At 43.9% G+C, this 27,247-nt stretch overlaps 1 protein-coding gene across 2 annotated transcripts; it reads left to right on the top strand.

Annotated features, from left to right (window-relative positions):
- Positions 1-1,453: 1,453 nt before the first annotated feature.
- On the top strand, positions 1,454-15,923 carry DHODH (dihydroorotate dehydrogenase (quinone)). 2 transcript variants are annotated; one of them, XM_037163979.2, is made up of 9 exons: positions 1,454-1,492; positions 3,395-3,607; positions 5,310-5,509; positions 7,788-7,870; positions 10,950-11,137; positions 11,736-11,849; positions 12,623-12,776; positions 12,959-13,118; positions 13,612-15,923. In XM_037163979.2, exons 1-9 carry the CDS (start codon positions 1,472-1,474, stop codon positions 13,664-13,666), a joined length of 1,188 nt encoding a protein of 395 aa, XP_037019874.2. In that variant the 5' UTR covers positions 1,454-1,471; the 3' UTR covers positions 13,667-15,923. The 2 variants fall into 2 exon arrangements, with proteins under 2 accessions (XP_037019874.2, XP_037019878.2); XM_037163983.2 differs by having other exon boundaries at positions 12,963-13,118.
- The last annotated feature ends 11,324 nt before the right edge of the window (positions 15,924-27,247 follow it).

The following is a 27,247-nucleotide window of genomic DNA, read 5'->3' on the forward strand; positions in this document are numbered from 1 at the left end:
ATATTTAATGAAAGAATGAATACAAATTAAATACAAACAAAACTGAAAACCAGTGAAATTCAAATTTGCTGAACTAAATAGTCACTTGTCAGATACACATGGTTCTGGCCTACAAGCACATAGGTTCTTTTGAATACATCACGCAGTTGGGAGGAATCAATTCTCTCATCACTTTAACTTGCTGAGAAACCTCTGTTCATACATGTCATTTGATCTTCACCTGTAGGTCATCTATCATTTGTTTTTAGCCAGTTTTCTTTCTTGGGGCCAAAATGGGCCATAAATACAAATAAAGGTGGGCACTGAAATCACTTGGCAGGCTCCAGGGTTCAGCTGGTTATCCTAACAATGCTTGCAGTCTTTAAAACCATTATGAACGTGGGCACCAAAATTAAAAATTCTCGGAAATGTAGATCCCAATACATCCCTGTTTTAAAAAGAATGCAGTAATTAAATGAAAGATTAACATGGTATGGTCTGTAAACTCAAGTTTATGGTATAATCAGAGAAGTAAAGACATGGTTGTACTTTGTAAAGACACAATAAGTGTAGTTAATAAACAAGATGTTGCTAGAGAGGTACAGTTTAAATCTATGAAGGTTCAACTGAGGAAATTATTTCCAGCACTTGAACATGTAAGGATGGCCATATTTAGATGAAATGGGTATGCTGGCAGAGGAGTCAAAGTGAGTTAACAAACACGTAGAAGAAAGTGGAAGGTTATTTATAAAGAGAAGTAATTCTGTGTGTGTGGGGGGGGGCGGGGGGGGGGGGGGGAGCGGCGCGTACTTGGGAGGCAGTGAGAATGGCAACTACAAAACTGCAATGTTTCAAATGCTAGGAAAAAGACCTTGCCATTTACTTAAGGTTTCTGAGCACAGGAGTCCATTAAGTCGGTGCTGCAACAAAATAGTTGGGGTGCAGGATACTTACAACTACAAAGTCTTACTTTCCTTTACTTACATACATACATTTTAGGCATTTTTAAATGAAACCTGAAGCTGATGGAATCTTCTTTTAAGTTTACAGTGCTTCTTTTCAACTCTTTTTCCAGTGCTTGATATATACTTTCTCAATACACGCTTCGTCTAGGGCACATCAATAAAGTGATTAAAAAATTGCTGACTGTGTTGTTTAGAATTGAAAAACCAACATGTCAGTAGTCTTTCGCCCAGATTGCAGCACCGAGGACGAAATGCACTACCTCCCCAACCTCTGCGCAGCCCCACACCAGGCGCCGGAAGTGGTCCGCGCAGACGGAAAAGGCGTGGCCACCACCCCAGCGCTCCCGCGCGCTAACTGCCAACAGGATCCTCCGGAGGGTGAGCCGCCTGCCCCGCCAAGAAGCGCCGGCCCCACCCTTCTCCCTGGCTATTGGTGAGTTGGCCGCTCTGGGGGCGGGCGATAGAGGGCTCTTCTCCATTTCCTCCAATGGAAATGAGACAGAGGCGGGCCCAGTGGCGGAAGGACCATGGCGTGGAGACAGCTGAAAGTGAGTTTGGAAACTGGGCCTCTCCCGTCGGCGAGAAAGAGCAGGGACTGGGGAGGATGTAGGGGTAACCTGGGTGAAGTGTGGACAAGAGGTCTCTCCAAGAGCGTCGGCCCGTCTGAGTGTGTGTCTCTGCGTTTGTGTGTCTCTGCAAAGGCTCGTGCATGCGCTTTTGTACACTTCGTCAGTGTGTAAAAACCACGTGTGTGCCTGAGTAGACGCCAAACTGTCAGCGCAGTGCACGAACTCAGTGCAGTGGGCCAAACCTACTGAACCTGGCAAAGGGGTGGTCAGTGAATACATGACCGCTGAGCATTGTGTGCAGCATCCAGCATGTAAGGAAATTGCAAGAAGACATGGTCCCAACCCTGCTATATAAAATTTTAGGGCGGGCCCTCTTTTGGTATTTGTTGATTGACATTGAGGGGGGTTCCTATCTGGAGACTGAGAGTAAGACAACGAACACTTGATGTAAATTAACAGCTAGGAGTGATCCTTAAAGACACATAGCATTTCTTGTTTAGGGAACAAAACCAAAATCTGTATTCTGGTCAAGATTTGTGCCTCTTCCTGGCTTCTTTATGTCATCTTTTTACTCCTCGGTTCCTAACATACCTTCCCTTTTCCCCCATTCCTTGGGCTCATCTCATTCTCTGCCAAGGGAAGAGCCTTTCCACTATTTTCCTTCCCCCACTGCCTCCTACGTAACTCCTATTTACCTTTTGAATGTTAGCGTCACTTCCTCAAGGAAGCCTTTCTCTACCTCTTATTTTATGTTCTTTCCTTACCCTATACTTTTTTTCTAAATAGCAATTGCATGGCTATGTATCTGCATGATCATTGAAATCTGTCTCATTAAATTTTACTCCCCCTGAAGGCAGGGACTCAGACTGATTAGCCTATCTCTGAGAGGTCAATCACTTGTGATGAATGATTGAATGAATGAATGACTTAGCAGTGGGCAATGATAGAGAAAAGTATTGTGAACCATGTTTGAGCTAGGAGACTGGTTCGTGACTCAATAAGACCTGATGCTTCTTTAAAAAAAGAAAAACACTGCAACTCCCTTTATTAACCTGAAATGAAATTTACATTTAATATAATTTTTCTGTGTATAATTTAAAAAAATCATCATAATGTCCTAATTGGACTATAAAAGAGAAGCGAAAGTAATTTAAAATAAGATGTATTTCAATATGTAACTGTTAGGGCATGACTTACCTAGATAGTGAAGTGTTTGTAAGCCTCTACTTAGAAATTCTAGTACCACAGGTACGTTTGTCAGACACCCCAAGCAAAGCACCATACCATTTCTGATGAGTTTTCTGAAATGGACAATTCTTGGTAATGTTCTGTGCAAAACAGTACAGTTTCTTAACTTACAAGGTAATTGTATCCCTGGAAAAGTCAATATGTATGAGAACTGGGTGGGAGATGGTTTGTGTTTCTTTGGTGAAATAGAGTTTGGTTCTAGGCTCAGATGGTGAGTAGACATTTTTTACCTACTGAATGTCAGTAGGGCATTTGACAGTTGTTCAGGGCTAGGACAATTCATCTGTTAGTCTAAAACAATGCAGGATGTCTGACTGTACTGATCCCCGCACACTCAATCTATTAGCATTCTCCCAAATGCCCACCACATGTCTCTTAGGGGGCAGTAATACCCCTCTCAAAACCTCTGGCCTGGAGTCTTTCAGGGCCAGATGAGTGTGTGTCAACAGAATTATAGATACAGCTTCTGACTACAGAGGCCAGTGTGTGGGCAAGACTAGAAATGAAGGAGAGCAATGTCGGCAGAAGGTTAGGGACATTGCTTCGTGTGGCATGTCATTATGTCCTCTGTGTGTGGGTTTAAAGAAGGTGCTGCAGCCTGGCTTTGACGGCCAGTGGGCTCTTTCTTTTCAGAAGCGGGCCCAGGATGCACTGGTCATCCTGGGCGGTGGAGGACTTCTCTTTGCCTCCTACCTGACGGCCACTGGAGATGAGCGTTTCTATGCTGAACACTTGATGCCGACTCTGCAGGGGCTGCTGGACCCTGAGTCAGCCCACAGGCTGGCTGTTCGTGTCACCTCCCTGGGGCTCCTTCCTCGTGCCACATTTCAAGACTCTGACATGCTGGTAGGTACTCTTGGAACACCTTGTGCAAGACAAAGTAAAGGTCAGTGTCCCCTAATTTTCACAGCTGGAGCTGAGCCTTTTGAAGAGCCGAATCCCAAGTTAGCCCCATCTATACAGATCAGGAAACTGAGGTGCAGAGGAGTTAAGTGATTTCTCTGAAGTCACACATCTAGGAAGTGGATGAGCCAGGATTCAAATCCATGGAATCTGACTTGGGCAGTGGTCCCCTGAGCCACTGGTCTGCCTTGCTAAGGTCAGGTAGCTCAGTCTTCACCTCTGCAAAATATGGAAACATGCCAGAGTCATTAAACATCTAATGTGACATAGGCATGTCTATGACCAAGACCTTTGAGGAAGGCATACAGACACCTGTCCCAGGGTTATTCAGTCCCATGTTAACTCATGGGCCCCCCATGTGCCTGTTACTGTTCTGTGTGCTGGGGTTACTGCAGCGAACAAAACAGAAGAATCCACATCCTTCTAGAATCTGTATCTTCATATAAGCCCTCACAGTTTCCACCTGAGGAACTCTTACCAGATGGGGACATAGAATGATGAGAACATGAAGACAACAAACATGAAGTGTTCTTTGGGGAAGGGTCACTGTGATAAATCAAAGCTGCTTTTCTTTGCATTTCCCCTTTTTTTTCTTAGAATCCCTTTCACTGCCCCATCCTGCAGTTTTTGAGCAGATGTGGATTTTTACCTGACTTACCATACCGGCCAAAGCTCTTTCATGACTTTAAAGTATTTGTCTTGCTACTGGATTTGTTGGCTCCATCAGGGCAGAAATCCTGAATTACTGAGGAGTCAGCCTAGAGCTGATAATAATTATTAGGCTGCAATCACTCTCATTCCAGAGAAGGATTTGGAATCTCCCCAGTGTCTGACAGGGAGGAACCTATCTGCAACCGCAGCCTGGTTCTGGAGCCCAGCGATCATTTCTGCCCAGCCGAGCACTTTTCTCCCTCTAGTGCCTCACAGGGGTCTTGGGGTCATCGCTGGGGCTTGGGAGCAGCCTGGCAGAGGAGGAGCACAGCCGGGACTGACGTTCTAAGCTGATTCAAGGATTTTCCTGCTTGACACTATTTCGGAATAGCACTAGCTAGAGGCTGACACCAACCAGCCACTCCCCCACCAAGGATAAGAGGGGACGACTGTTAACCATACCTAGAAAAGACGTGCCCATATCCTCAACCCATGGTGGAAACATTATTTTTCTCCTTGGTCTTGGTGATGGACGATAAAGCCTAATGGTTCTTGAACTCCAAAAAGCATCAGAATCACCTGGAGAGCACTGTTAAAAGCAGATTTGCTCAGCCCTGACTGGCGTGGCTCACTGAGTTAGGCATTGTCCTGCAGACTAAAAGGTCACTATTTCAGTTCCTGGTTGGGATACATGCCTGGGTTGCGGGCCAGGGCCCAGGTTGGGGGCATGTGAAAGGCACACTAATCAATGTTTCTCTCCTTCTCTTTGTCCCTACTTTTTCCTCTCTCTAAAAATAAATACAATCTTTAAAAAAAAAAGAGGTTCACTCAGAGCCCCATTCTGCCCCACCATCCCCGAAGGTTCTGACTCCTTGGTCTGGAGATGGGAGTTTAACAAGCTCACGTGGAATGCTGACGAAGGTGCACGGGGCCCACACCTCGAGAAACACTGGTATAGCCTTGTGTACCTCTGACTTTGTCTCCCTCTCTCTAGGAAGTGAGAGTCCTGGGCCGTAAGTTCCGAAATCCGGTGGGAATTGCCGCAGGATTTGACAAGCATGGGGAGGCTGTGGATGGACTTTACAAGATGGGCTTTGGTTTTGTTGAGATAGGCAGTGTTACCCCAAAACCTCAGGAAGGGAACCCCAGGCCCAGAGTCTTCCGCCTCCCCGAGGACCAAGCTGTCATTAACAGGTAGGTGAGTGGCACAGAGGTAACAGGGATGCCTTCAAGCAGGCACTCAGGATGTGTTTTTCTGTCATGTGATGTGGACATTTTTCTGTCATTTGGTATGTACAGGAACCATGTGGAGCATCTACTATGTACCAGGCACAGGAGCAGGTTTTAAGATTTCAGTTTAACATGTATACATACACACTGAGGCTCAGAGAGCAACCTAACTTAGCTACAACCATGAGAGCATATGCAGGAGAGCCTGGGTATGGATTTAGGCTTATTTGGCTTTCAAAGCCAAAAGAGTTTGTGCTTTTTCTACATTGTTATTCCATTGCCCTTGCCTAGCACTGTCCAGTAGAAATGTAATGCAAGCCCCATATGTATGTAATTTAAAATACTCTAGTAGCTACGATAAAATAGTAAGAAGAAATAGGTGAAATGAATTCCAATAATATATTCTATTTAGTTTTTTATAATTTATTATTATATTATTTAATTAGTACTTAATGTATTCTAAATATCATGTAACATCCATAAACATAAAAATGCCAATTTGCCATTTACCTGCTTTTCCTTGGAGCAAGTCTTCCAAGTCCGGTGTGTGCTCTTCACATTCCCAGTGCCCAGTAACACACGTGGCCAAGGCTCTTGGGTTGAACAGCACAGCCCTCTAGGCTTTTGTAAACTGGAAAATGTAATGATCAACATACACATGCTTTTAGTAAGAGGGACCCTTCTAGAATGTGTGTGCTCCTCTTTATAATCCTGGGCAGTCTTGAAGAACGTCCTGCTTTTTGGTAACACGGTTTTGAAGAGCCTCCTTAGGGAGATTTGGAGAGGCATCTTTGGGGCCATGAATGGCCTGGAAGACTGGCCAATGGGAAGCTGATTAGGCTGCCACTCCCTGCTTTACTGTGCTTATTTCAGGGAAATTTTCCAGCATTAGAGATCAAGTAATTGATCTTCCTGCTACACTGCAGGCTCGGATGGTATTGTCAGAGCAGAGTCATGTCTGGCAGAGTCCTGGGAACGAGCAGTGACTGAGAGAGGAGAACCTGTGTTCTGGAGCACTGTGTGTCCGGCCTTCTTGCTCCATGAGGCACATGGCGGGTGCTCAGTAAACTGCTGGATGGATGGATGAATTTACTCATTTAGTCAACCAGTGCATGTACCACTGTATGTCAGGTGTTTTTGGCTACAAGTAACAAAGCAGATTAAACAGTAGGTGCTTGTTATTATTTTCCTCTTACACCAGGTGTAGTAGGCAGTTCTAGGGGGCGTTGAGCAGTAGAGCAAGGTCAAGACTGGTCCACCCTCTCTGGGCCTTCCCTCGTTTGTAAGACGGCTGCCCCAGCTATAAGCAGCACGTCCTTCCCTGTGGACATCCAAGAGCAGAAAGGGAAGAGGAAGCCTAGATTTGGGTTGGGGGATGGGTTCCCAGGAGCTCCCCAGTAGACATCACATTGGGTCACGGTGACCACGCCCAGTCACATGTTCATGTTTTAGTTGCACGTGGTCTGGGAAAAGAGTCATTGCCATTTTTACTCAGTATCAGGGGAGGTAGGGAGAGAGGGTGCCCATTAGGTCAACATTCCACAGTGGGACTGGGGAGACAGACATAGACGAGAGAGATGCGGTCACTGCCTTTGTAGAATGTGCAGTGGCAGGCTGAGGGATAGGTAAGACATGTTCCTTGTCCTCAAGAAGATCATGACCTGGTAGGGGAACTTAAGCATACATATACATCCCAAGCCAGGAAAAGGACCGGTAGGAAGCCCTCAGTGAATGCCAGGAGGTGAGGAATTATCTGTGGCTGGGAGCTTTATTCAAGGAGGAGAGGGATCATTTGATCTGGGCCAGGAAGAGGGGATGACTTTAAGAGGGGAAATGGAATGGGAGGATGGGTCGCAGGAGGTGCATTCAAGGAGCACAGGCAGACGGTGGAAAGACGGGGTTGTCAGAGTGGCGAGGGTTCCCAGCACAGGTAAGGAGGAGTCGGGGCTGGACCCGGGCAGTCAGGGGCAGCTATTCAGCCAAGTCCAGGCTGTATTCAGTGCTAGCTGGCTGGATGGCTCATATGCAAACTTTAATTTTCCCTTTGTGTTTGATAGTGGTTTGACAAGTTCTCTAGGAGGTCCAGGGGTGTTTAGACTTTGGAAATCTTAAGAGCTGACTTACCTTTTTTCCTTTTCTGTTTTTTAAAGTCATACATAGGGCCATGGAGCCATGGCCCAGTCTTTGCCTTCTGGCCGAAGGCCCTGACCTTGTCTGTTCCTCATCTGCTTGTGTGTTACAGATATGGATTTAACAGTCACGGGCTGTCGGTGGTGGAACACAGGTTACGGGCCAGACAGCAGACGCAGGCCAGGCTCACAGAAGGTAAAGTGGGGCTGCATTAGAGAGACTTTCTTCACTTGTTGGAAGGACACGTGTGGGAGGAACAGGAACTTTCCCCATATATCAACCTGATTGAGCAATAGAAAAGGATAAACAACACTACAGAACTCAGGGCTCTTTTCCTAGAGGAAGTTTCCTGGCTCCACCACAGTTTGCAAGATGTTAACAGAATTTCACAATTTAGCAAAGATGCACTTAGTTCCCGCCTTGTTACGTAACCTATGTTGTATCTGAACTGGGCCAGCCTGGCAGTGAGCAAAGCAGAGTGGCTTCTCTGTGACCACACAGGCAGCTCAGATGTGGACAGGGCTCCAGCACCATCTTCCTTGTCCCGCTCTGTGTCTTTGTGCCCATTATATAAATGATGCATGTTAATCGTGGAAGTATTAGTAACCACATAGAAGCATAAAGAAGAAAATTAAAATTGCTCACATTCTTCCCCACTCAGAGCTAACTACTCCTAGCACCTGGGAGTTCAGAAACACCGTGACTTTTGAAGGCCACCTTTGGAGATGCTGCTTATTCCCTGGGGCTCTCTGCCCTGCCGTCCCTCGGGAGGCACCAAGTGGTCATGCTGCTGCGTTGCCCTCACCATACCTTCCAAGGTGCTCTCTGGGATTATCTGGGGCCACAGCCTTTCTCCTTGTTGGATCACTGTAAATCCTTCCAGGAGGGTTTAGTCTTACTAGACACCTTGGTGGTGAGATGAGATGAATCTGGTTATCAGAATCAGTTCAGCAAGTGAAGGTGGAAGGGCTGCGGCTGTCAGCAATCTCTGATGTGGGTAGTAGGAAGTGACCTTGTTTGGAAATCCCTGATTTGGGTAGACCACAACCTGCTATACTACAGACCTCGCCATATAAGGAATTTTGAAGATAATAACATGACATTTATGGTTTGTGATATTTTCCTGCCTTTTACCTCCTTTTCCTTTTAATTGTTCACTGTGCTCTTTATGTCAGCTTTCTCCCCCATTCTCCTTTGCCCATCCCCTCACCCGTACTCTGGTACTAATATTCACTGGAGTGAAGCAAAGTCCCACAGCCGAGCTCTGCACGTAGTGTGTACCAGGAGCTACAAGTCTTGAAGACAGTTTATTGCTAGCACCATGGCAAGGAACACGAGCTGGCAAAGGCTGTGGTACCCTTTGGGGTACTGTAATTCTGCAGTTTCTGTCTAACTTCAAAAACTTGTCAGTGTGGGTAGGTAATTAGTAGTGAAAAATCCATTAGGCTATGTGAAAGTGATACTCTCTTTCAAGCCAGTTTACTTGTGTGGAAAAGGATGAGGGCTTACAAATGCCCTTGTCTTGATGGGTGATACACTTGGAAAGCTTGGATACGATGTTATGTAACCTTTGTCTAATGGGTTCTAACCATGTCCACTTCCCAACACAAAAAATGAGCTGCATAAGTCTCATGTACTTTCAAGCTGATGATAAAAGAGTGACTAAATTTAGGGTGTGAGAAGGTAGTTAGCTAGACTAGCTGTTCTTTGATCCCCCTTGACCAAACACAAGTTTTCTGAGCTAACTTGATGTTTCAGGTCTTTTCCCAACCATCAGATAGAAAAGCAGCTGGTACCATCAACATACCATTGACTTTTGCAGATAAGATGGTATTTTAGAAGAAAATACCTTGCTTCTATAGAAAGCCTGTTATTGAAATACAGTTTTCTGCAAGTGCAAAATGCAAGTCAGGTGATAATCCAATGGATTTTTCAGTAAGGTGGCTGTATTACTTGCTGTGCAAACTGAGACACTTTTGAGAGTGAAAGGCATTAGTACAATGACATGCCCAGGCTGAAGAGTAATCAGGGCTGTCCTGGGGACTGAAGAGTAATCAGGGCTGTCCTGGGGACTGAAGAGTAATCAGGGCTGTCCTGGGGACTGAAGAGTAATCAGGGCTGTCCTGGGGACACCGACGTGTGCGGTCACCCTAGTTGTAGGGGGGAGGCCCTTCTCAGAAAACTGAAAGTATGAACAATTATACCTCTACATTTTAGGCATGATAATTGAAAGTACTTCCGAGTATTTTATACATAGCCTTTAATTTTGGTTTTTCTGCACAACCGCACACCCAGTCATTCGACCCACGTCCAGCGAGCAGCACTTGAGAGTAACCAGCTATGCCTTCTGACATGCCTGTTGATTTCTGTCTGTTCGCATTTTTATTACATTTACGAGGGTGTCCCCCCACAAAAATACTGGAATTATCTTCTGGAAGGTGGGTCCCTTGTAGGACAGGCTTTCCCCACTAGGTGGGTGCTCCAGGAACCCATCTGTATCACCGTACCAGCTGGTGGTGGTGCGAGAGGCTGTGCTTGGCCTCAGTGAACTCTCTTTAAAGACTCAGCATGTTTGTCCATTTCATGATGGGTGATTTACGAGCACATCTGCCCACACCATGCTGAGTATTCAGTTTTTGACCCAAAATGGCAGGAGGCACCTCTGTGCCCCACCCTCCCAATGCACCCAATCTCATTCCAGTGACTTCTTTTTCTTTCCCTGGATGCAAAAAAGTCTTCAAAGGGAAATGTTTTGCCTGTGTGGAAGAAGTGAAACAAAAAACAGCAGAAGCACTAAAAGGCATCAAAATCGAAGAGTTCAAAAACTGTTCTGAGCAGTGGAAAAACATCTTGATAGGCATATTGCATCAAATGGCAAGTACTTTAAAAGTGACTTAAGTTTAAACATGTAAGAATAAATACACAAATTTTTAATAAATAAATTCTTGTTTTTCAGGGGTCTTCCCTTGTATAAGTCTTGCCTTTTTTAAGTCACTAGTATTTGTATTCCGAATTTCTCCATTTTCCATTAACTTTTTAAAAAGAACAGGGCACAGTGCAGTAAAACAGCTTAGTAATTGCCCAAACTGATAGGCAGACCAAGATAGTGAGCTGTTTCCTGGTCATCAGGCCCCAGCCCCCTGCAGTATTTCACAGTGTTTGTCAGCTGGTGCCGGAAGTTCTCTTTGGAGGTCAAAGGTCTATAAGGCTGTTCATGGGCTGCTCATGTCAAGGAAATGTATGGGGACAAAATCTTGACTAGCGATATTTGCAGGTGGGCTGCCACTGGGAATAAACCTGGGGAAGAATAAGACCTCGGTGGACGCTGCCTTGGACTACGCTGAGGGGGTTCGAGTCCTGGGACCCTTGGCCGACTACCTTGTAGTGAACGTGTCCAGTCCCAACACTCCAGGGCTGCGGAGCCTTCAGGGAAAGGCTGAGCTGCGCCACCTGCTGACCAAGGTGGGAAATTACATGTCCGGGCCCAGCTCCTCCAGTATGTCCTGTGCATTCTCCAGGGTCAAGCTTCACTATCTAGGAACTGTCCTTAACACCTGACTGAACCTGTTAAGACCCCTCACTGTACCTCTGACCCCCTATCATAATACTGATTGTGCTCAATAGTAATTAACTTCTCAGTTACCTGTCCCTTATGTTAAACAATAAATGTCTGTAGAAGGACTATATCGCTCATCTACCATGCTGTCCCTAGCACTTAATACATTGAATGAATGAATGAATGAGTGAATGAATGAATGAATTACATGACTGTTAATCACACAGGCTTACTATCTCTTTTGGGAACAAAAGTCTAAATAAGCCATAATATATTAGCTGATGCCAGTGGCCACATTAGGGACTCAATCTTGGGGATGTCTTGGTTCAAGAGAATGGAATCAGGTTCACCTTGATGGGGTGAATCTGTGTTTTCCAAAAAGCAGAAATTGCTTATGCTTTAGTTTGACAGCAGATGTGAAAACGCGCTGATCTGTGGCTGCAGTCACAGCTGCACCCTCGGGGGTGGTCTCAGGGGCCTGTCTCTGGCTACTTGTCGCTGCAGGTGCTGCAGGAGAGGGATGCCCTGAAGGGGCCGCAAAAGCCAGCCCTGCTGGTGAAGATCGCACCTGACCTCACAGCCCAGGACAAGGAGGACATCGCCAGTGTGGTGAGAGAGGTGAGCGCGGGGCCGGGAGCGGCTGTCTCTCCCTCATTGGTGGCAGCGACCATTCAGCCAGCTGGGCCAGCCCAGGTGGCAGGCTGTGCTTTCCTTTCTGTGACACTGAGGGCTGGTTGTATCTGTCACGACTTCATCCTCTGCTAAAAAGAAGTCTTGAATAAATATTTGAATGAGTCTTCTTATGCTTCTTCCCTCCTCTCTTTCCTCTTCTCATCCAGCAAGGGCTTTCAGGTGTGTGCTTGCATCGTTGGCCGGTCTTGGTCAGGGTGGAGCACAGCATACCTCGCTTTGTTGCGTTTCATGGGTGTTGTGTTTTTTTACAACCTGCATACTTGCTTTTTTGTGGTGGTCTGGAACTGAACCCATAATGTCTTTGAGGTATGCCTATATTCTGTCTTCAGTCCAACACCAGGTCTCTGTCACAGGAGCGTAGTGGAAACAGACTGAGCCCAACAATCCTGGGTTCAAATCCTGGTTCTATCACTTACTACCTGGAGACTTTGGATACTCTATAGAGTGGGTTGTTACAAGGATTATAACCCTGTTCTAGTGGAACTTTATGGGTAGTCACTATAAAATGGCAGCTATTGTCATGTTGAAGCTCATTCTGACACTTGTTCAAGAAGCATAGTGAAGTCTGGGGTAGTTCTTGATTCTAGGGGCTGTGGGTGTGGGCACCTGGGCCTAGCTGCTGTCTCAGACCCCCAGGAAAGCCTCTCCAGGTCCGAAGCACCATGACTGGGTAGCTCTTTCTCTGTCTCACACTGCAGTTGGGCATCGATGGACTGATTGTCACGAACACCACAGTGAGTCGCCCTACCGGCCTCCAGGGTGTCCTGCGCTCTGAAACAGGAGGGCTGAGTGGGAAGCCCCTCCGGGACTTATCGACGCAAACCATCCGGGAGATGTATGCACTCACCCAAGGCAAGGACTGGGTGTCCATGTCTTCAGATCTGTGTGTGGTCTGGGCTCTGGGGTTGTGATCAGAATCAGTGTTCTCCGAACGACTGCATTCAGCAGGTGGGCTGAGGGCTGAAGCCAGACCGAGCCCCTGGTTCTCACATCGTCAGCTTTTTTTCATGGTGTTGCCCTGTGCTTCTCGGCAGGCAGAGTTCCCATCATCGGGGTTGGAGGTGTCAGCAGCGGGCAGGATGCACTGGAGAAGATCCGGGCAGGGGCCTGCCTGGTGCAGCTGTACACGGCCCTCACCTACTGGGGGCCGCCCGTGGTGGGCAGAGTGAAGCGGGAGCTGGAGACCCTTTTGAAGTGAGTGGGGCCACGTGTGGCTTAAAACCGAAGTTAAAGTGGTACCAATTCAGAATGACTCAAATTAAGGGGATCCTGTTGTTCTATAGTTACTCTTCTTGCAAAATGGATTTCAGGGGTATACTATGAACTCAGGAGGAAATTACTCTGTTGTTCCTCTCAAGAGGACAGTGTCAAGGAATTCAAGGTTAACTTCTAAGGCAGTGGTGTGTATAAGCCTGAGGAGTTCTCATAAATTCAGTACATTGGCTTCATGTCACGGAGCTGTCAATACTTAAAAGCAACTGCCTTCCTGATCTGAAGACCTGGGCATTCACGCCTCTGGATTCCTGAGTAGAAAATGGGGTTTGGGGCATGAGGTATGTGTCTGGGATTAAGAGAGAGAAGGAGGTGCAGTTATGGAGCAGACAGAGCCCAGATGAATGTGGGCTTCTGGTAGGAACAGGGCCCATTCTTCATCATTTGCTGAAATTGCTGTTTTCTTTTTGTCCAGGGAGCAAGGTTTTACCAGGGTCACAGATGCCATTGGTGTAGATCATCGGAGGTGAGGACGTTGTCAGTGGGCAGCCTCATCTGGAACCTTCCCACCGAAGCAGGAGAGCCTTTGTGGCTGGATCGAGAGAGGGAGGTCTCTGTCTTCAGCCACACCCTACAAACTGTAAGAGCCCTTTCTCCGAGGCCGGCCCGGACTGTAGAAGTCACTTGTGAGGGTCACCAGAATCAACACAAGGCTTTCTTTAAGCACTTTTCAGACCGCGAACTACATTTGGGATTTTTTTCAGACATAAACCCCAGGATTCTTTGACATTGCAAGGACATTAGTTATTTGGGAGGGAAAATCATGGAAAAAAATAAAGCCATTTAAAATCTGGATAAACCCCAGCCCTTTTTGGAAGGTCCACTGGTTTCAGACATTGTAGGTCCTTCCAGGCCTCTGCTGCGTGGGTTCTGCCGTGGGTTTCCCAGGAGCTTGAATCTCTTATCTCTAGTTCTAGCTCTATTGTTATTTATTTTAAGTTTTAACTTTATTTTGAAAACATTTCATCATAGGCAGAGTTGTGAGAAGAGGGCTCGGGCGTGACTGCCCCCTCCCTCCCTGTGTCTCACGTCACCTCCCCTCTCTGTGCCTGTGTCCTGATCGCTGCCTGTAAGGACACCCGTCATCTGGATTAGGGCCCACCCCAGGGACCTCATTTAAACTTGATTACCGCTGTAAAGACCCTGTTGCTAGATAAGGTCACACTTTGAAGTATTGGGGAGTTAGTATTTCAACGTATCAGTTTTGGGGAGACACAGTCCAACCCATCACAAGAAATGTACTTGCTGCTTCCCTGCTTTGAAGTCACATGTCGTGTGACTTGGGGTGCCATTGGGCAGACAGGTACTCAAGGTGGTTAAAGATACTGGACAAGAGGCTAAAGAGTTATAGTCATTAACTAAAGAAATAGAGAAACACCAATCTTTTCAACACGGAAAAGCACACGATGAAGAGAAGTTGCAAACTTTGTCCGGGAAGTGCTTGTTGATGTCTGGCATGCCTTCACAGCCAGCGGAAAATCACCTTTGTTCCCAGTCCCTTAGCACAGATTGTATTGTAAGTCTGACTTCTCGGCAGCTGGAGAGGCATGTGGCTGCAACAGTGGTAACGTGTCCCGTTCCCTTATCTTTGCCTCTCGGCCTCAGCCTGGCCCTCCCTCTACCCATTCACTCTTTGCCAAGAAGCCGGCAGACAGCCTCCTGATTTTTTAAAAGATTTTTTAAAAAGATTAATTTTATTAGTAACAGCTACTAATAAATAAATTTAAACAATACAGCCCCCCAAATAAAAGCTTTCTACCTGTTCCCCCCTTCAAATAATTCCACTTCCCAGAGGTAATCACAGTTAACTTTTGTATCTCTAGGTTTTGCCAGATATTTTTCTTTGTATATATGAACATATGTATCCATAGCTATGTATCTCTTTATCTGCATATACATATATAGACATGTTTCGAGAGCAGTACAACTTTTTAAATACTGAATCATTTGAGGGCGAATTGCTGATTTGATGCCCCCTCATCCTGAATGTTTTAGTGTGGATTTCTTGCAAACAAGTACCTTCGGCTACACAACCACAATAGGACCATCAGAATCAGGGTACCAACACTGATACAGTTACTTCCCCCTAATCTCAGGCCCTGTGGGAGGCAGAATTTCTAAAATGCCTCCTCTCCCCAAATGCCCTGCTCTAATCCCCAGAACCTATGAATGTGATGAAACAGCACTCCCAGGACCAGGCTGTATTAAACAGTTTAAGGTGGGAACCCAGTCGAAGATAAGAGATTATTTGGGTGGGTCTAATCTAATCACATGGGCCCCTTTAAAAAGAGAGTTTTCTCTGGCTGGGAAAGAAGACAGAGATACAAAGCATGATAAAGAAGTACTGCTGCTGCCCTGGCCGAGTGGCTCAGCTGGAGCATTGTCCTGTACACCAAAGCTTGTGGGTTCAATTCCTGGGTCAGGGCACATACCTAGGCTGCAGGTTCGATCCCTGGTATGTAACCGATCGATGTGTTTCTTTCTGTCTCCTCCTTCTTCCTCTCTAAAATCAATAAAAATATCCTTGGATGAGGAGGTGTACATATATATAACATATATGTATATGTAATATATGTGTGTATTATGTGTAGTGTACTTTTCAGACTATAAAACACACTCCCCCCCCCCAAATTTGGGAGGAATAATGCTTGTTTATGCTGCTGTTGAGTTCCGTTTACATTTACATTGATGAAATATGTTATTTATGTTATTAAATATTTTACTACAGTGTTTGCTTCAAAATTTTTTTTATTTTCCTCCTCTAAAACCTAGGTGCGTCTTATGGTCCAAAAATATGGTATATACGCGTATACGTGTGTATAATGTAATAGATATACATGTGTGTATATATATTATATATACACACATCTATTATATACTATATACTATATGCTCTATGTTATATGTGTAATCTCAGTGTCCATTCTGGCAGAAAAATTGAGTGTGCAGGACACCGGGGGCTCATTTGGCTCTGCTCTCAGTGCAGATGGGGACCTGGGCTCCATCTGGGAGAGGACTCTGCTCTTCAGTGGTGGCTTGCCGCTCAGGAGGGCCAGCCAGTGTGTCATTTGATTAGAGAAGGCAAAATCTGCAAGTGTTGTATGGTGGCAGTTGGGAACTTCCTAACTCCCCTGAGCCGGGTGTACCACCGGGGGAGGCTGTGGGGTGGAGAGATGATAGTGTCAGGAGAACGACCATTGCAGCCAAGGGAACACTGGTGACTGCAGACTCACCGAGGGTGGGGGAGGAGCACAGACGTGGAGTCGGCCTTGAGAGAGTTACCAAACCCCCCTGAGGCCCGTTGTCTCACCTAGAAAACCAGTAGTTTGGACCGTTAACAGATACCGTAACAGAAACTTTTAGAAAGATGCATACTATGTGCCAGGCACATTATGTACTTATCAGCAGTGGGTGATCATGTACATGTTGTGTGCCTCAGTTTCCTAATGTGTAAAATGGGAAGAAAGAATAGTATAATAAATATCTATACCCCCTCCACCCACTACACCTATTTTACTATCAGTAATCCTTACTATGTTTCTATCTTACTATCTTTCCCATGTTTTCTTTATCAATTTCTTTACCTATTCATATACTATATATTTTTAAATATCTTTATTTACTTTTAGAGAGAGGGGAAGGGAGGGAGAAAGAGAGAGATATATCCATCAGTTGCCTCTTGCACGCCCCCAACTGGGGACCTGGCCTGCAACCCAGGCATGTGCCCTGACTGGGAATTGAACCAGTGAACTTCTGGTCCCCAGGCCAGCACTTCATCCACTGAGCCACACCAGCCAGGAAAATACTGTATTTTGTTAAGTCATTTTGAAGGAAGTGGTAGATGTCAAGCTACCTCACTCTTAGCCTGCACCTCAGTTCGGAGCCTGCATTTTCTAAAAAATAAGAACACAATCCTACAGAAACATAATTCTATGGTTATACTTAAGAAAATTGACCATGATTCTCTAATACCATCTAACATTCAGTCCATATTCTAATTTTCCCTGTTGTCCTAAAAAATCTTTTATAGTCACCTAAGGCTCACCTATATGTTTCTTTAGTCTTTAAAATCTAGAACAGCCATCTCTGAAGAGATGAGACCAGTTGTCTCGTAAATGGTCCTACATTCTAGATTCCCAGGATAACAGCTGTATTTCCTGACCTCCATTGTAGCTGGATGTGGATGTATGACTAAAGTCTGCGCCATGAAATATATGTGAAAGTACTATGTGCAACTTCTGGAAAGTCTGCTGCCTAGAACATGAGTGTGATGGCTGGAGCTCCCATGTTAGACCTAAGGATCAGGGTCACCCCAAAAGCAGAAGCTGGAGAGAGCTGCATAGAAGACCTGGCCATACTAGGTCTGTTCGCTTACATCCTACCCCTTTAATTTGAGAAAATAAAATCTTATGTAAGTTGGGATTTTCTCTCATAATTAGCCAAATGTAACTCTGGCTAATAAAAAAGCCAAATTGAGGTAATTCTGTATTTGCCTTCAGGATATGTTATCTGCTTTCTACTTGGGTAAGACGTACTTCAGGACTTCTCTTTCCTCCAGGTGTAGATTTCTGGGGCCAGCACACTGAGAATGTACTCAGACTATCAGGTTACCTATTCTCTAGTGTTGAGTGAATCGTGACAGCAGAAATCTCATAAGAACGTTGTGGTTATAAACGTGGGAAGTAAAGTGAGCATGGCTTATCACCTGAAAGAATACCAGGGGATAGGGCTAAGAGGTGTGCGTACAGGAGCAGGGTGGGAACCACTTGGACTTGGCACCCAACAGGTTTGTGAAACACCTGGGCAGCAACACAGGAGCGAGGCTCCAAAGGGCAGGGCATTTAGGGAAAGAAATACAATAAACATGCAAACTCCTTGAACCCTTGCCCGCCAACGAGAGGTTTCCTGGGTGTCGGAAACTCCACTTGGAATGTGTTCCACAGGAAACAAAAGGAGTTAACAGCATGTGAAGGCAAACTGGCTGCACTGCCTGACACCAGTTAGTCACTAGAGTTTCCTGGGTGGGTCTAGGAACAAAGCTGTGCCTGGAGGGGCAGAACATTTCCTGGGTCAACATGACCCAAGCATGTGGAAGAACTGTAACCTTGGTACCACCATTTCAATCCTGGTTATACGAGAAACTGGTCAGTGTTTTTGGCTTTGACCATTTCTGTTGGATGTTAATGGATCTAATGACATCTTCCTTTACCTCAACAGAGCAAAAAAGTGTGGTTGGGTCAGAATTTCAACTGTGTTTGAGACTCTGATGTTACCATTAAAATACAAACACACACATACATGTAGACATGAGATAGAAAGAATAGGGCTGACCCATATTCGTCTTTCACTCACTCATCCTTCCAACAATCATTTGTGAGATCGACTTCCTTCCAGTGGCTGTGCTGTGTGTGGAGATGAAGGTAACTGACTTTTCACCATTGTTGTCTCGGAAGAGACAAAGACAAACACAGTCGGCCGGACTCTGCTGGGTCACAATCTACAACAGTGGACAGAGCTTAGTGCTTCCTTAGCAGAGAGGAGTCACTGGGGGCTCAGCCAGGTAGAGTGACACTGATTTTTCTGTGTTGCCAGGACTAATTTCATACAATTTTCTGGAACGATAAGTATACAAATCCCTGATTTCTTGCACTGATGGCTCAAAAGCAGAAACCCATTTTAACACCATTTCTTCTAGAGAGCTCTGTCATGGGCATGAGTAGATGGCTCAGCCGCTCCCAGAAACTGGCTGGCTCCCAGGTACACTGTCCCCAAACGCTTTACTGGGCAGTTTCCTTGGTTTATTTCCTAATGAATTTCTCGGCCATGGCCACGTGGTCTTTGCCTGCTTCCTGGCAGTGGTGCCCTCCAGGGCCTGGATGGGGGTGGGGTGGGTTCTCTCCTGCTGTGTGGGAGTGTGGGAAGGTGGTGGGCTGGCTCCTGCTCAGAAGAAGCCTCCACTTTTTGGCATCAGGTTTCTCCAGCTTGGTGCCGGAACTTTAGGGTCTTTCTTGCTTTCCCTACTGGGTAGCACTGTGTGGGTCATGGATTGAATCTGATACATGTGGTTCTTAATAGGCTTTGATAGCCATTTAAAACTATACCCTTAGGCTGGCTAATGTGGTTAGTCAGCGAGTGTGTTTCCCCTTCCAGGAAAGCAATGTCTTCTTAACTCAGTAGACGATTAGTCTCTATATGACCCCTAAAAATGACTCTAATGGTGAGAACTCGAGGCTGAGTATGTGAGGGGACCCGAAACTCCTGTAAAGTTCATCAAGCAGGAGATGTATCCCAGGATGGCCAGGGGCTCGGCCTGGCTTTGAATCTTGTCCCCTGTACTTAACTCATCATGTCACCTTGAGCAAATTCCTCCTCTGTGCCATTCGTAAAAATAGAGTTATTAGGTAATAAAAGGCTCTGCTTAGAGCTGTTGAGGAATTAAATGAATAAGCACACAGAAAGCACACACAGTAGTGCCTGGCACATACTAAGAACTCTCACAAGGTCAGCAGTTATGAGGTGAGCACCTACTATCAGGCACTTGTAGGGCTAGTTCCAATAACAATTTTTATGCCTTTGAGGTCCCGATCCTCACTGCAGATAGATTCTGATGTGACAGGCAGGATTTAATTCTGATGTAGTAATCATTTCTCCCTCAACTGAGAATTTGAGGGCAAAGGCTATATTTATCATCCGTTCAATTCAGCAAACAGACTTGAGCATGCGTGTGCCAGGCTTTGCCGGGTATAGTGATAAACATGAATAAACAAATGCCAACATGGCCCCTACCCTACTTCCTGGGACTTAGAAGAATGTCCTAAAAATGGAGGTTGAAGAACTAGGAATGTTAATATGAATTCTTCTGAATACAGATTTAATTTTTAAACTTGTAATATCCTCCCGGTTTTGACTGTTGATCAATTTTGTACTGCCCTGGTTGGTGTGGCTCAGTGGATTCAGTGCTGGCCTGTGAACTGAAAGGCTGCCAGTTTGATTCCCAGTCAGGGCGCACGCCTAAGTTGTGGGCCAGGTCCTCAGTTGGCGGCGTGTGAGATGCAACCAATCAATGTACCTCTCACACACTGATGCTTCTCTCCTTCTCTTTCTCCCTCCCTTTCCCACTCTCTAAAAGTAAATAAATAAAATCTTTTAAAAAATTTGTTTGGGAATGGCAGGTTATATTTTAAATTTTGATGGACTATGTGGTTCCTGCTGCCTCTGATTGGCTGCCTTTATTGAAATGAAGCTGGTCTGAGGATAATATTTGACTTAGAAGTTTGGAAGTTAGCAGTTCCTCATTTATCAAGTGTCAGGGTTGATGCTACTTTTGAGAAACTATTTATTTATTTATTTCTAGTTGAAGTACAATTGACATACATTGTTACATTAGTCTCATGTGTACAGCATAGTGATGTGACATTGTCAAATCTAGGAATTTTATGGTCTCAGATCTTTCATTCAAGTCTTTAATCTGCTTTGTGTTAATTTTTGTACATGTTGTAAGATAGTGGTTGCATTTCATTCCTTTGTGGATAGTTGTCCAGTTTTCCTGACACCATTTATTGAATAGGCTGCCTTTTCCCCATTGCATATTCTTACATCCTTTGTAGTAAATTAATTGACCATGTATGCATAGGTTTATTTCTGGGCTCTCATTCATTTATGTAGCTGTTTTTATGCCACTTCCATTCTGTTTTATCTCTATAGCTTTGTAGTATAGTTTGAAATCAGAAGCTTTTTTAAAAAACTTAAAGTATCAGGGAGTTTCAGCCAAGATGAAAGCATAGGTAGAAATGCCTTGCTTCCTCACACAACCAAAGGAAGGATAACAACCAATCTAAAAACAATAAACAACCAGAAGTGCCAGAAAATCAAACTGCATAGAACTCCAACAACCAAGGAGTTAAAGAAACATTCACCCAAACCAGTAGGAGGGGCTGAGATGGGAGATGGGCAGTGAGCACAGAGGACGTGCTCAGCAAGGTGGCAGACTGTGGGGGCAAGGCAGGGCTGGCTGAATGGGAAACTAAAGACTCAAAGCTGGCTGTAAACTACGCTGGAGGTTGCCTCAGCAGGAGAAACTCCCAGTCTCACACTTGAGAGTTTGTTGGAAAGTGGGGCTAGAGCAGAGCAAATTAGCCTCACTGTTCCCTCTCTGACCCTTCCCCACATACAGCGCCACAATGCAGCAAAGAGGATTGCCTTGCCCTGGAGAATACTTAAGGCCTGGCCCCTCACAACATTAACAGGTGCACTGAGACAAAGAAATATGGCCCTGAAAGAATAGATAAAAACTTCACAAAAAGGGCTAAGCCATGAGGAGATAGCCAACTTATCAGATGCAGAGTTCAAAACACTGGTAATTAGGATGTTCACAGAACTGACTGAGTTTGGGCACAAAATGAAGGAACAAAAGAAGGCTATCCAAAGTGAAGTAAAACAAAATTTACAGGGAACCAACAGTGAAGTGAAGGAAACTAGGACTCAAATCAGTGATTCGGAACAAAAAGAAGAAATAAACATCCAACTGGAACAGAATGAAGAAAGAAGAATTCAAAAAAAATGAGGAGAGGCTTAGGAAACCCTAGGAAAACTTTAAGAGCTCTCATATCAGAATCGTAGGGGTGCCAGAAAGAGAAGAACAAGAGCAAGAGGTTGAGCAGTTATTTTAGAAAATAATGAAGGAAAACTTCTCCAATATGGCAAAGGAAAATAGACTTCCAGGAAGTTCAGGAAGCTCAGAGAGTCCCAAAGAATTTGGACCCAAGGAGGAACACACCAAGGCACATCATAATTATCTTAGCCAAGATTAAAGATAAGGAGAGAATCTTAAAAGCAGGAAGACAAAAGGAGAGAGTCACCTACAAAGGAGTGCCCATAAGACTATCTGCTGACTTTTCAAAAGAAATCTTACAGGCAAGAAGGGGCTGGAAAGAAGTATCCCAAGTTATGTAATCCAAAGACCTACATCCGAGATTACTCTATCCACCAAAGCTATCATTTAAAATGGAAGGGCAGATAAATTGCTTCCCAGATAAGGTCAAGTTCAAGGAGTTCACCATCACCAAGCCCTTATTATATGATATGTTAAAGGGATTTATCTAAGAAAAGAAGATAAAAACATGTACAGTAAAATGACAACAAATCAACAACCAAACCTAAATAAAACAAAAACTAAGTAAACAGCTAAAACAGGAACAGAATCAGAGTAATGGAGATGATATGGAGGGTTTTCAGTAGGGAGGGGGAGGGAGAAGGATGGGGGGGAAGGTATAGAGAGTAAGAAGCATAATTGGTAGGAATAAAATAGACAGGGAGAGGTTAAGAATGGTATAGGAAACAGAGAAGTCAAAGAACTTATATGTACAACCCATGGACATGAACTAAGAGGGGAAATGCTGGAGGGTTGGGTAGTACAGGGTGTAGGGGGGATAAAGGGGAGGAAAAAATTGGGAAAGCTGTAATAGCATAATCAATAAAATATACTTAACCCCCCCCGAAAATATCCATGTGTATGTCTGCCAGTGGCCTCGTTTTCGACAAAAAAAATTGCTAGCACTAAGGAAGTACAGTTGCGAACCAATGTACACATTCCAGACCCAGCAAGCAGAGTATCACAGTCCCTGGTCCTTGATGACTGAGGAAAAGGGAGAGAACTTAGAAAAAGGTGTAATAGTAGAAACGTATTTAATTTTCTTATCCAAACTGAAAGTTTGAACAATGTGTGCTGTTCCTAATTCCACACTCTGGTACTCACTGTGTTCTAAGGTCATGTACATCCCTGGGAAAAATCCAGTGGTTCTCTTCCCATGGCTGCTCAGTCACTCATGACTATAGTATTTCATCAATTTTGAGATACTGATTATTTTTCCATTTTTAACATCTCTGAAATTGAGATGCATCTTACACTGATGGCATCTTAAGCGTTATTTTAGAGTTTAATTGGCAGAAACTTTTCTTTCATATAATTCATAGCCTATTTAATGAAATATGGCAGTGGTTCCCAAACTTTGCTGCACAGAATCACCTGGCTATCTTTAAAAATTACTGACGCCTGGCACCCACCCCCATTCATTATGATGTAATAAGGTTGGGGTATAACCTGGGCATCAGGATTTTTAATAGGTCTCAGACATTTTAAAATACAGCAAAGTTTGGGAAGTGTTAAAATAGAGTATTTCCTGGCTGGTGTAGCTCAGTGGATTGAGCACGGGCCTGTGAACCACATGATCGCGGTTCAATTCCCAGTCAGGGCACATGCCTGGGTTGCAGACCAGTTCCCAGCAGGGGACCCATGAGAGGCAACCATACATTGATATTTCTCTCCCTCTCTCCTTCCCTTCCTCTCTAAAGATAAATAAATAAAATCTTTAAAAAAAAAACCCAGAGTATTTCTACAAGCTTTTTTCAACTCATAGGTTTTATGGACAGCATCCTTACAGATTCTGCTTATTATAACTGGCATACTCCCCTCTTTCAATTAAATGATATGGGAAAGACATCTCCCACTAAGTCAGCTGCACCCACTAAGTCATTCTTCATATCCCCATTTAGAATGTCAGCTCCAGGCCCTGGCTCGGTTGCTCAATAAGTTCGAGCATCATCCTGATATGCTAAGTTTGTGGGTTTGATTCCTAGTCAGAGCACATACAAGAATCAACCAATGAATGTATAAATAAGTGGAACAGGAAAATTGATGTTTTTTCTTTCTCTCTGTCTCTTCCTTCCTTTCTCTAAAATCAATAAATAAAGTCATACCCACATACTAGCGATAGCTTTTTAAAAATACTTATGAGTTAGAACACTTATATGTAAAGTACTTGACAAAAATAGCATAAAGGAGGAGAGCATTTGAGATCTTACGGCCTGGCATAAGTTGTCAGTTTGGCTCAAATAAACTCTTATAAAAATTGTAAAAAATAATGTAAAGGATGGGAGAAAGTAAAGACATTAAGTTGCTGCAAAGTTATTTTATTACTTGAAGAGTAGTAAAGGCGTTAACTTAAAGAAAACTATAAAAGGTCAAGGATGAATGTCTTGATATATTTAGGGTAACCACTAGAAAAATAACACAAGAATGTGTAACAAAATAAACTGTCAGAGGAGATTTTTGCTAAAAAGCCCCCCTGAGTAATACAGGAAAGACAGGAAAGGAGAAATATAAGAAAAAATATCTTATGGCTTAATACCAACTTTATTAGAAGTTATATTAAATGTAAATAAAAATATATGCCACAAAAACACTAACCAAAACAAAGTTGGTATATCTTGAGTAATGTTAGACTGAGAGACTTTATGGCAAGAAGGATTACTAGATATAACTAAGGACATTTCAATGTGATAAAAAGTCAATTTAAAAAGAAGACATAATAAACCTCACATTGTATATACCTAATAAAAAGAACTCAAGGAAAAAATAGAATCTACAACCCTTCTTTCAGTCACTAATTCAAAAAGCATGAAAAACATCAGTAAGGATATAGAAGACTTGAAAAGCAAAATGAACAAACTTGACCTATTAACATAGAACACTACACTCAAGAACTGTTGTCTTCTCAAGAATACATGGAAACACTTATTCAAACAGGCCATGTGCTATGCTTTGAGACAAGTCCCAGTAAAGTTCAAAGAAAACATTCTCTGACTACTGTGCAATTAAACTAGGAATCAATAATAAAAAAAATTTAAATCTAAATACTTGGTGGTTAAACAACAGACATCCAAATAAATCAGAGAACAAACAAGACATAAAATAAAAATTTAAAAAACATTTTAAACTGATTGAAAGAAATCAAATATATTAAAGCTAATGGGATATAGGTAAAGCAGCATTCAGGGAGAAATATATGGTTTAAAATGAGTGTATTAGAAATAAAAAGTTAAAGTTGATATGTTTCTACTTTAAGAAGATCAAAAAAGAAAAAAAACTAAGTAAAAAAAAAAAAAAGAGGAAATAATAAAGATAAAAGTGAGCCCTGGCTGGTGTAGCTTAGTGGATTGAGCATGGGCCTGTGAGGCAGAGGATCACGGTTTGATTCCCAGTCAGGGCACATGCCTGGGTTGCAGGCCAGTTCTCAGTAGGGGATGCATGAGAGGCAACCATACACTGATATTCTCTCCCTCTCTTCTTCTTTTCCCCTCTAAAGATAAATAAATAAATCTTTAAAAAATAAAAATAAAAGATAAAAAAAAGATAAAAGTGAGAATCACTGACATAGAAAGGAGACAAACAATAGAGGAATTCAACTAAGGCAAATGTTTGAACTTTGAAAAGATTAATAAAATTGATAGATTCCTGGCAACACTTCTTAAGAAAATAACGAAAACACAAATTGTCAACATCAGGAATAAAAAGTGGAGCATCACCATTAATTTTACTTATATTAAAAATATAATAAAGTGCCCTGGCTGGTGTGGCTCAGTGGATTGAGTCCCGACCTGCAACCCAAAGGGTCTCTGGTTTGATTCCCAGTCAGGGCAATTGCTGGGTTGCAGGCCAGGTCCCCAGTTGGGGATGTACCAGAGGTAACCACACATTGATGTTTCCCTTCCTCTCTTCTCCTTTCTCTAAAAATAAATAAAATATTAAAAAATACATAATAACGTTGGGAAGAGCTTTATGAAGGTAAATTTGATAACTTCATTGAAATGGGCAAATTTCTATATAAACATAACCTACTACTAGAAAAAAATAGGAAATCCAAATAGTTTTTTATTTATTAAATAAATTGATCTGATACTTAAAATCTTCCCACAAGAAAATTATAGGCTTATCTGGCTTCACTGGCAAATTCCTCCAAATAATTAAGAAAGAAATAATATCAATCTTACACAAACTCTTTTATGTAGTAGAAAAATAAGAAATACCCCCAACTTACTTCCAACCAAGATGGAGGCGTAGGTGGAAACACTGTACCTCCTCGCACAACCAAGTTTAAAGACAACAAAGTTTTAGTAACAAAAATGCGTCCAAAACACAGAATATTGAACTATACGGAAGTCCAACAACAACGAACCTGTTCAGGCAGACTGGTAAGAGGGGCGGAGCCAGTGATGGAGCGGGGTTGGGAAGGACAGATCTGCCCGACCTACCCAGGTGCTCAGGCAGCTGTTGGCAAATCCCAGGCGTGGGGTAGCAACAGGTGGACCCAGTGAGGGCGCAAGGCGGCAGGCTGACTGTGGTCACACATTTGCACGCAGATAAACCAGCAAAGGAGCGAGCAGTGAGACAGACCGTGCTGGCCCCAGCAGTGGGAAGCAGCAGAGGGAACCGCTATTGCCCCTCTTTTACTCTGTCCCCACATACAGCATCACAACCCAGTGACTGAGTTGCCCCACCCTGGTGAACACCTAGGGCTCTGCTCCTCATACGTAACAGGCAGGAACAGACCAAAACATGGCTCAAGAAGAACTCAAAGTCCCAGAGGCGATAACTCTAAGTGACCAAGAAATAGCCAACCTATCAGATGCACAGTTCAAAACACTGGTGATCAGGATGCTCACAGAACTGGTTGATTTTAGTCACAAATTAGAGGAACAAATGAAGGCTAAACTCATTGAAATGAAGGGAAATGCACAGGAAACAAATAGTGATGGAAAGGAAACTGGGACTCAAATCAAGGGAGTGGACTAGAAGGAAGAAAAAAATGACCAAACAGAGAAGAATGAAGAAACAAGAATTCAGAAAAATGAAGAGAGGCTTAGGAACCTCCAGGACATCTTTAAACCTTCCAACATCCGAATTATAGGGGTACCAAAGGGGAAGAGGAACAGCAACAAGTGAAAAACTTATTCGAACAAATAATAAAGGAGAACTTCCCCAATCTGGCAAAGGAAATAGACTCCCAGGAAATCCAGGAAGCTCAGAGAGTCCCAAAGAAGTTGGACCCAAGAAGGAACACACCAAGGCACATCATAATTACATTAGCCAAGATTAAAATGAAGGAGAGAATCTTAGAAGCAGCAAGAGATAAGGGGATAGTCACCTACAAAGGAGTTCCCATCAGAGTGTCAGCAGATTTCTCAAAAGAGACCTTACAGGCAAGAAGGGGCAG

The sequence above is a fragment of the Artibeus jamaicensis genome, unplaced genomic scaffold (genome assembly GCF_021234435.1).
Source record: "Artibeus jamaicensis isolate MK-2021 breed Jamaican fruit bat unplaced genomic scaffold, CSHL_Jam_final contig_464, whole genome shotgun sequence".
In the NCBI taxonomy this organism is placed as follows: Eukaryota; Metazoa; Chordata; class Mammalia; order Chiroptera; family Phyllostomidae; genus Artibeus; species Artibeus jamaicensis.

Bases quoted from the DNA above. Each gene is read 5' to 3' on its own strand.
- DHODH (XM_037163979.2), top strand. From the start codon at position 1,472: ATGGCGTGGAGACAGCTGAAA. The intron at 1,493-3,394 runs GTGAGTTTGGAA...CTTTCTTTTCAG, and splicing joins TGGCGTGGAGACAGCTGAAA to AAGCGGGCCCAGGATGCACT. The intron at 13,119-13,611 runs GTGAGTGGGGCC...CTTTTTGTCCAG, and splicing joins GAGCTGGAGACCCTTTTGAA to GGAGCAAGGTTTTACCAGGG.